Source organism: Mandrillus leucophaeus, unplaced genomic scaffold (genome assembly GCF_000951045.1).
Source record: "Mandrillus leucophaeus isolate KB7577 unplaced genomic scaffold, Mleu.le_1.0 Scaffold343, whole genome shotgun sequence".
In the NCBI taxonomy this organism is placed as follows: Eukaryota; Metazoa; Chordata; class Mammalia; order Primates; family Cercopithecidae; genus Mandrillus; species Mandrillus leucophaeus.
In genome coordinates, this window is record NW_012103621.1 from 853,507 (window position 1) to 862,742 (window position 9,236).

General features: G+C 42.5%; 1 protein-coding gene across 2 annotated transcripts in view; it reads right to left on the reverse strand.

Annotated features, from left to right (window-relative positions):
• The window catches only part of OSCP1 (organic solute carrier partner 1), a 36,923-nt gene that overhangs the window by 25,119 nt on the left and 2,568 nt on the right, over nucleotides 1-9,236 (reverse strand). Inside the window, exons 2-3 of one of the 2 annotated variants that reach the window (XM_011989013.1) lie at nucleotides 5,541-5,570; nucleotides 919-1,073 (exon numbers count right to left, since the gene is read on the reverse strand). In XM_011989013.1, coding sequence (XP_011844403.1) covers nucleotides 919-1,073; nucleotides 5,541-5,570 — 185 coding nt within the window. The remainder of the gene's footprint in view (nucleotides 1-918; nucleotides 1,074-5,540; nucleotides 5,571-9,236) is intronic. The other variant, XM_011989014.1, reaches the window with a different exon arrangement.

Genomic DNA, 9,236 nt, shown 5'->3' on the forward strand with positions numbered 1-9,236 from the left:
TCATGGCAGGGTACATACTGGCAACGTGACTCATCACTGTGGACGTTACCTTGACCATCTGGTTGGGGTAGTTTATCAAGTTTCTCTACTGTAAAGCTAATTATTTCATCCCTCCTTTCCATACTGTACTCTTTGAAGTGCAGCCCCCACCTAAGGAGAGGGAGTTACCACGCCCAGTCAGGGTTGAGTGCTTTTACTATGTTAAGGCATGTATTCCTGGGGTTCATAAATATGGGCATGAAAGTCAGCACTCTTGTCTGGGTGCAGTGGCTCACACCTGTAATCCTAGCACTTTGGGAGACTGAGGCAGGAGGATTGCTTGAGCCTGGGAGTTCGAGACCAACCCTGGCAACAAAGTGAGACCCCATCTCTACGAAAATTTAAAAATTAGCCAGTGTGGCTGGGCCGGGAGGCGGAGGTTGTGGTGAGCCGAGATTGCGCCATTGTATTCCAGTCTGGGCAACAAGAGTGGAACTCTATCTCCAAAAAAAAAAAAAAAAATTAGCCAGTGTGTGTGATGGCATGTGCCTGTAGTCCCAGCTACTTGGGAGTCTGAGGCAGGAGAATTGCCTGAGCCTGGGAAATCAAGGCCACAGTGAGCTATGATTGTGCCACTGCACTCCAGCCTGGACAACAGAGTGAGACCCTGTCTCAAAAACAAAACAAAACAAAACAAATCAAACAAATAAAACCCAGCACTCTCTTTGGGCAGGTGGAACGACATAAACAACAGAGGGGTTGTTGTGGATGATTTCTGAGGTCTTTCCCACTCTGAAACTCAACAACTACTAGTATTTACACATGCCTGTTTCTTGCAAGGAACCACTGCATACATCATCTCACGTGACCCCAGTCTATGATCATCCACAAAAGGTACAAAAAATGCAATCAAGATGACAAAGGCAGCTGTCTGCTCACCTTATCCATGCTGGCCTGGTTCAGTTTCATAATGGAGGCATGAGCCAGGCGCTCATAGACAGTCCTCAGGGCCTTCTTGGAGTAGAGCTCTTGAGGCTTGAATAATTCCTCCATAAACTTTCTATTGAACATGGTGGAGATGATGTCATTCAGAACTGCAGAGACAAGAGAGAACACAGCTGAGCAAAGTACTGAAGCAAGCCTATCCCAAACTGCTCTTTGTGTATGAGTACAGGAGCCGAGCACGTACAGTACAGATTGGGGATGCTGTGTGCTTGGTGAGATCAGCTCCCTGAGGGGACCACACAGGTGTTCCGGTAGAAAGCAGGGCTCTGAGAGTGCTTTATGACACCATTTCAGGGCAGACATAAATGACGACAAGGCACCAATGTGTTGTGCTTCAGAGATTATAAACTCCTTATGTAAATATTATCTCACTTGATGATAAGAGGAATATTTCTTTCTTTAAAAAAGATTACTGGCTGGGTGTGGTGGCTCACGCCTATAATCCCAGAGCTTTGGGAGGCCAAGGCTGGAGGATCACTTGAGGCCAGGAGTTTGAGACCAGCCTGAGCAACACAGTTAGGCCCTGCCTCTACAAAAAATTGAAAGCAATTAGCTGGGTGTGGTGGCGGGCCTGGAAGCTGAAGCAGGAGGATCGCTTGAGCCCAGGAATTCAATACTGCAGTGAGCTCTGATTGTGCCACTGTACTCCAACCTAGGCCACATAAGGAGAGCCTGTCTAAAAAATAAAAATAAAAATTAATCTGATTTTTAAAAGCAAATCTAAACATTTTTACTTAAAATTAAATATTATAAAAATGGGGCCAACCATGGTAATTGACTCTGAATAACATCTGATGCAAACAGACAAGTCTGCCCACTGGTTAGAGGTGAAAACACTTGCAGTGTTGCTGTAAGACATGTACTTTGAATAGCACCATTTTTGAATGCCTTAATTTCCACATTTGATCCATAATCTTGATACTACAGTGTAGAGTTATATCTCACACTGCTGTTCAAATGGAAAATTTCCCTCTGGTGAGAAAGAAGTGTACAAACCAAAGTGTCTATAGTTTTAGGTCTTCATTCATCTAGATATTTTGCACTACTGAATGAAACATCACTAGTTAAGGGCCAGGAAAACCCTCAGGTATGAGAAATAGGAACAGATATGGTTGAACAAGATTATCCTTAATTAAACCAGTTATCCTGGCCTAAATGTGAGCATATGTGGATACCAAGAACATACACTTATAGAAATTCAAATTTGAAAGAAAACTGGGTTACTTAAAATAATTATACAAAATCACTTATTAAACATGAGCAGTTATTATTGAAATATGGAAATTCCTCCTTCTTTTGTTGAACACAAAGGACACTCCAGATGATTGCCTGTGGCCATATCTCTTTAGAGCAGAGGCAAGGGAGAGCAGTGAAATTATTATTTTAGGTACTCTCTACCTGTAAGTAATTGACAGAAGTATGCTGAGGGCTCAGGCCAGCATTTTAAAGCATTTCAACACATTTTATGGGGGAAGGGGGAGCTGAGGGCTGGTTGTACTTAAATGGAAGAGCTACAGAGAGAGGGGAGAGGGGATACATTCCCAACACACACCCCCCCAGTGACACAAATGAACTGACTGTGGCTCCATACAGAAATGCTAAACTCACACTTGACCTTTAGATTTTACTCTAGACTTGATCCTATTACTCAGTGAGGGAGAACCAAATCGATTACCAACACAGGGTGTCCCTGACATCTGACAATTTCAAACCATCCCAGCTTGCCCTTAATGTGCCCTAACGTTTCCCCACCGTGGACAGCTCGGAGAGACATAGAACTCTGTCAGGTTTGCCTCATGCCTGACCACTTCCCTTGGACTGAAACAAGAAAGAACCTGCAATAAACTGGGTTTTCTAACCTTTTTCTTACCATAGCCTACATAAAATGCAGCATTTGCAAGGAAACAGGCACAACTGAAAAGCTATATATAAGTCCTCAAAACAGAGAATATGAAGAATTTTCCACAGTAAGCCAGGGAGGAGGAGTGCCGAAGAAGAATTCAAGTTAAAGCATCACATCAACTCTGGCTAGGTTAATGCTTACAAAGAGCTACTGTTCACCTAGGTGCTGAGTCATTTCTCTGGGGTCTTTGAGCCCTTATTAGGAGCTCCGAAAAGAGCTTAGACCCAGATAAATCAGTTCTGGACGAAAGAATACCCCAAGGTGATTGTTAGCTACTCGGGCAAAGTGAAAAGCAAATTGAAGTCTTTCCCTGTGGAAAGTGAAGTGCTCTGGAGCACCATGGCTCCTGATGCAAGAGCATGCAGACAATTCAACTGCTGGGAAGAGCATGCAGACAATTCAACTGCTGGGTTCTGTCCTTGTGGGCAGAACAGTGAGTACAAATGCCCCCAAAGAGGAAATGGCAGTTTAATGGTTGGGCCAGGACACCTAGGGCTCCCTCTTCTCGTTTCATTCTTTGGAAATAAGATAGAGGCACACGTTAACATGTTTTTGTCTTACAATTTGCTTCACCCAGCCCTTGGTTGAGGCAGACCTATTAGGTACCAGACACTGAAATAAACACCACAGGCACAAAGAGGAAGGAGATGTTATCCTGGCCCTAGAGAAGCAGCACATCATCTTTAAGTTAAACCTGAGGAATAGTTTTTTTAAAAAAATTAATGTATTTTTTATTTTTTTTCCTTCATCCTAACATCCCCGAATAAATAGTTTTAATCAGACCCACCCATCAGTCTAAGTGTTGGTTTTTGGCATGCAAATGAGTTCTGCATACTTTTCACGAGGCTGGAATATACTAGGAGCCAAATTTCATCAGGAAGAGGCTAAGGCAGGGGAGGGAAGGGATCTTTCACAGGAGCTTCAGAAAGTTGGTAAATGGGTTCTCAACATAGCAAGCTTCGTCTTGGGTTCAGATTATGAAGCCAGTTTCTGTTCATTATTTTTGAACACTTATGTTAAAATAAATTTCAATGATTCAATTATGTATATGAAAAGCTCTCAAAATCCACACTTCATATCTGAAATTCTGCCATGCATCAAGGGAAGGATGGGTCAAAAATTGCTCAAGGAGAAGTGTCAAAGGATGGTTGTGAAATATAATAAAAGTGTATCAAGCACTTCAATTGGGCTTTTTTTCGAGCCTGGTCTGATGAAGTATTTATCTTGATGAAAGCAATCAAGTTTTTACCAATTACCTCTGCTCTAAATTGACTTGTTTATGGGAATATGAAATTTGGAGCCAAGAATTTAGAGACAGGCTAGGAAACCCCTCCTGAATAGTTACCATGTTTGAATCCTTTCTATGTCCCAGGCACTGGGCTTAGAACTTTATATGCACTATCTCATTTAAACTCCAAGACAACTCTGAATTATTATCCTCATTCCTTTTTTTTTTTTCCCCTGCCAGACCACTTACGTTTTATATTATCCTCATTCTATTAAAGAGGGAAACTGAATCGGAGAGTTTAAAGTGCAAGGCCACACAGCTGGTGATGGAGCTGAAATTAAAATGAGGTCTGTTTGATCTAATGCCTGTGCTTTTAAATATTATTATTATTATTATTATTTTTGAAGTGGAGTCTCACTCTGTCGCCCAGGCTGGAGTGCAGTGGCATGATCTCGGCTTACTGCAACTTCTGCCTCCCAGGTTCAAGTGATTCTCCTGCCTCAGCCTCCCAAGTAGCTGGGATTATAAGCGCCCGCCACCACACCCGGCTAATTTTTGTGTTTTTAGTAGAGACAGGGTTTCATCATGTTGGCCAGGCTGGTCTCAAACTCCTGACCTCAAGTGATCCTCCTGCCTCGGATTCCCAAAGTGCTGGGAATCACTTTGGGAATGAGTCACTCACCTGGCCTGTTAAATATATATGTTATCTTCTCAGCATACTTGGTGTGGTGAGAGCATTTAAAATATTGAGGAGGATGGCTGATGATAGGCACACACCACACCCAAATGTCAAATGACAGAAGGTACCTGAGATATTTAAAGGCTGAGAAAGTCTAAGGCTTTATTCTGAGGAGTTGACAACTTTTTCAGGTTTGCTGCTTATAGTAGGTAAGGGGAAACTGAAGCTTTTGCATGATGAGGCCACACTGCATGCATGATGTCATGCCTTCTGCCCACAGTCCTGGCAGCCATGCAGTTACATGCTTCAATTTTTCTTGGTTGCTCTGTGAGCTTAGGAGAATGGCTCAGGGAGGGTCACTCATGTTGAAGCACAATTCTTTGGTTGCATAACACTTTAACAAAGTTGTTTTAAGGACTATCAAATAGGATGACATACCCAAAAGTATACCTATTGCCCCAGCTGTCCCTGCAAAGTTTGGAACTGAGAAAAGGAGACAGATCCCTCAGGTACAGTATGGCTTTTTGGTCAGAGTTTGCTTAGTTTCCATCTTACGTGCTGTATTTATTCCTCTTAAGTAAAAGATTCAAATGTATAACCAATATCTCAGCTAAAGACAAACTCATGCCTATTTTCTTACTTTGACTTTGAAATGTTTCAAGCGGTCCCACTTTAAGCCCTGCTGATAAAGGCCTGAGTGAACCTGTGGATGCACACTGAACACATGCAGCCCAGAGATAGCATACCTCGTTTTCTGTCCACCTCTGTCCATTCATCTACATGAAGCATACAAAAAGAAAACACCAGTTCATGAAGCAAGAACATTATTTTCGAGGAGGTTTTAAACATACCAATTCCAATGATCTTATCTATGAAACTTTACTTTTCATGTTGGCATTTAATGTCTACTGTGAACATACTGCCTTCTATTTGAAACCTTTAAAAGGATGATGGATAACAACACATTTCAAAAAAGCCCAAGAAAGGCTATGTCTTACGGAGAGTGGCCTAAGAAGAGAGTAAATGGAGGAGGATTAGTTATCCTGTGGTTCATCTTGAAAGGCCTAAGAAGCCCCGCTCTCTAATGCTACAAGAATACATATCATCAGTAGCAGGCTTTTAAAGATGCTAGCCTCCATGAGGAAGAATAATTCTAAGAACAGGCAGAGAAAAGAGTTTCTCTGTGTACAATCTGAGGTTTCTTTTCTTCTTCTTCTTCTTCTTTTTTTTTTTTTTTTATTAATGTAAGATTTCCCTTTCTAGAGGACAGATGGAACTGCTCAAATTAGAAAACTTGAAATGTGAATTAAAAGGAAAATGTCAGCATTTGTTTCTGTTTTACTTTATATATATATATAGATGCATGATTTCCATGTAAAAAGAAGGGAATAATGATGGGACCACTATGAAGAAAGCTTCTGAGGACAAAGGCAGTTGGGGAGATCCCAAGAGGAGACCAAATAAGGAAAAATGCAGTTGGCTAGAGAAATTGGTGAGAATCAAGACTCTACTGGTTGAAACCTGGTTCTACTTACTGGCTACATAAACTTCAAGCAACTTGTTTAACCTCAGTTTCATTTGTAAAATAGGGATCATAATAGTACCTACCTCACAGGCCTATTGTGGGGATAAATGCGTAACACACATCAAATGCTTAGCTGGCTTCCCTTCAAGTTCTGTTTCCTCTACTGAGGGACATTAGACAATACCAATAAAGGATGGAAGATGACTTTTTTTCTTTCCTTAATTTTTGGTGAGGATTTCAATCTAGCAGAACCACCCCCAGATACAAAAGTTCTATACACATCTGTATTTTTAAAACATTTTGGCCAGGCACAGTGGCTCATGCCTGTAATCCCAGAACTTTGGGAGGCCAAGGTGGGTGGATCACCTGAGGTCAGGAGTTCGAGACCAGCCTGGTCAACATGGTGAAACCCCATCTCTAATACAAAAATTAGCCGGGTGTGGTGGTGCATGCCTATAGTACCAGCTACTTGGGAGGCTGAAGCAGGAGGATTGCTTGAACCCAGGAGGTGAAGGTTGCAGTGAGTGGAGATTGCGCCACTGCACTCCAGCCTGGGCGACAGAGCAACACTCCGTCTCAAAAAACAAAAACAAAAACAAACAAACAAACAAAAAACCCAAAACCATTTTGTAATTCATAGTTTCTTTTGGAAACATTTGCCACTAGATTGTGGTACGAGGGGTGATTTCTGAAGTTATAATCAAAGCATATACATGGCTTCAATACATAACACCAACAGCTCCCAAGAGAGCAGTCTGAAAGCATGCCCAGTGCCATATCCTAACCAGCTGCAAAGTGTGTTCATTGCAAGATCACACTCCTCTGGGAAAATTCACCATCTTCCCCACCAAGAGTCATGGGCTTTTGAAAAGACAATATTGGGAGAGCAGCACCAAGAGTTTGGCAGATACTGTTTTCTTTGGCACAATGTCCACATCTATCTTTCTGTGGCATTTATTTTTTATCTGTTTATTTTGAGAGGGAGACTTGCTTTGTTGCCAAGGCTGGAGTACAGTGGCGTGATATCGGCTCACTGCAACCTCCGCCTCCCAGGTTCAAGGGATTCTCCTGCCTCCGCCTCCTGAGTAGCTGGGATTACAGGCATCTGTCACCACGACCGGGTAGTTTTCGTATTTTTGGTGGAGATGAGTTTTCACCATGTTGGCCAGGTTGGTCTCGAACTCCTGACCTCAGGTGATCCCCCCACCTCGGGGTCCAAAAATGCTGGGAATATAGGCGTGAGCCACTGCGCCTGGCCTCTGCAGCATTTATTTAACTGGTTGTCTAGTGGCACAGACTTGTGGGAATTCAAGGAGGTGGCGTTTTAATCCCCTTGCAGGTGTGTTTGGGAATAGTGGTGCCGCAAGGGGGTCATCTCTGAAGGGCAGTGACTCTCGCTGATAAAATTGAACTGGCAGATGCTCCCAAAGGCAAGCAGGCTGAGCGCCAGCAGGGGTCTCTGTAGTGCTGTGTGCTCCCCCACTCCTTTCTTCCTGAGAATCCAGAGAAGAGAAACACCCTCTTTTTCTATTATTTCTCCAGATGACTTATTTGTGACAACTCCACTTTAGTTCTATTTTGAGTGGGGTAGGCCCACGGTTATTCAGAGCTAGTCGTTAAACTGGAACTAGAAAAATAAAACCAGAGTCTCATTGCCCTTTGGTTGCTCCTGCTACACTGTGATTGACCTGTCTTGGAAAAATCACTTTGTGGCCACATGCCTCAGTTTCCTCTCCTGTAAAATGAGGAATTTAAGCAAAATATAATAAGGTCTTATTTATCAATATTTTTAAGAGGCAAAGGTAGCTTTTATTATTCTCGCCATTGCTTAAAACAGGAGACTACATTCAATATGCAACACTCAATAGTTGCCCCATAGAGAGAGCACTTCCTTTCTGTTGAATGCTAAACTAGAGGCTGCATTGTAGGGGAAGCTGCAACATCTGCCTTGGCCTTGTGGGAACTGGGAAGGCCTCCAGGAGACCAATTAGTCATGTAAGATAATGAAAACATCTAGAAGAAATATGATTTCCATTCAAAGCTTCGAAGAGGACTAGTTTACCAAGTCTAGTGTTTTATAGGCTCCTGTGTACAGGGATATGTTACAGGGGCTCCCGCTCCTGCAGCCACACCAACTTTAAATGGTGGAATAGGTGGAAGACATGAGTGTTTCTCAGTCCTTTGAATCCTATGCTCTCTACCCTGCTTTCTCACTCTATCTTCTACAGATCTCCAGCTGCCAACTACTTTGTCGTTGCTTTGATAAAAATCAGTGGGTATACTGGATATATATTTTTCAAACTCCTCCCTCTCCTCCTGACCTACCAACCCCACAAAGATTCTGATATAGTCCCCAAGGTATGGCAGCAGAGTAGAGTGGTGGTTAAGGGGACATTGGCTCAGTATGAGCTTTGGAGCCTGATGCCTTGGGCTCAGATCCTTTACTTTTCCTCTTATCAGCCATGTAACTCTGGGCAAATTAGTCTTAGTTTCTCCATCGGTAAAATGGGGATAGTAATATTACATATGTGTTACAATAGTTGGGAGGATTAAGGTTTTTAAGAGAAGCCCTTGGTACAAAGTAAGTGCTTGATTTTTCATTGTTTTATTGTTGATTGTTGTCACTGGAATCAGTTACTGGAGTGGACTGATCAATAGCCCTACCTCCAGTGAATGTCCAGAAGGGCTGCATCAGGCTCCATACAGTAGCTCACATAGTGTTTGACACTCAGTCAAAATCTGTGGAATGAATGAGTGTGCGAATGTAAATTACTAAAGATGGCCGAAACTCCCTAAAATCATATTTAGCAAAACCAGAATAAAGGCTATAACTCCTAAAGGTAAAGCTGTCCCCTAGTATTCAGAGGGCCTTGCTCAGACTTCCTGTTGAAAGATACCTATTACTCATTGTGTTAAA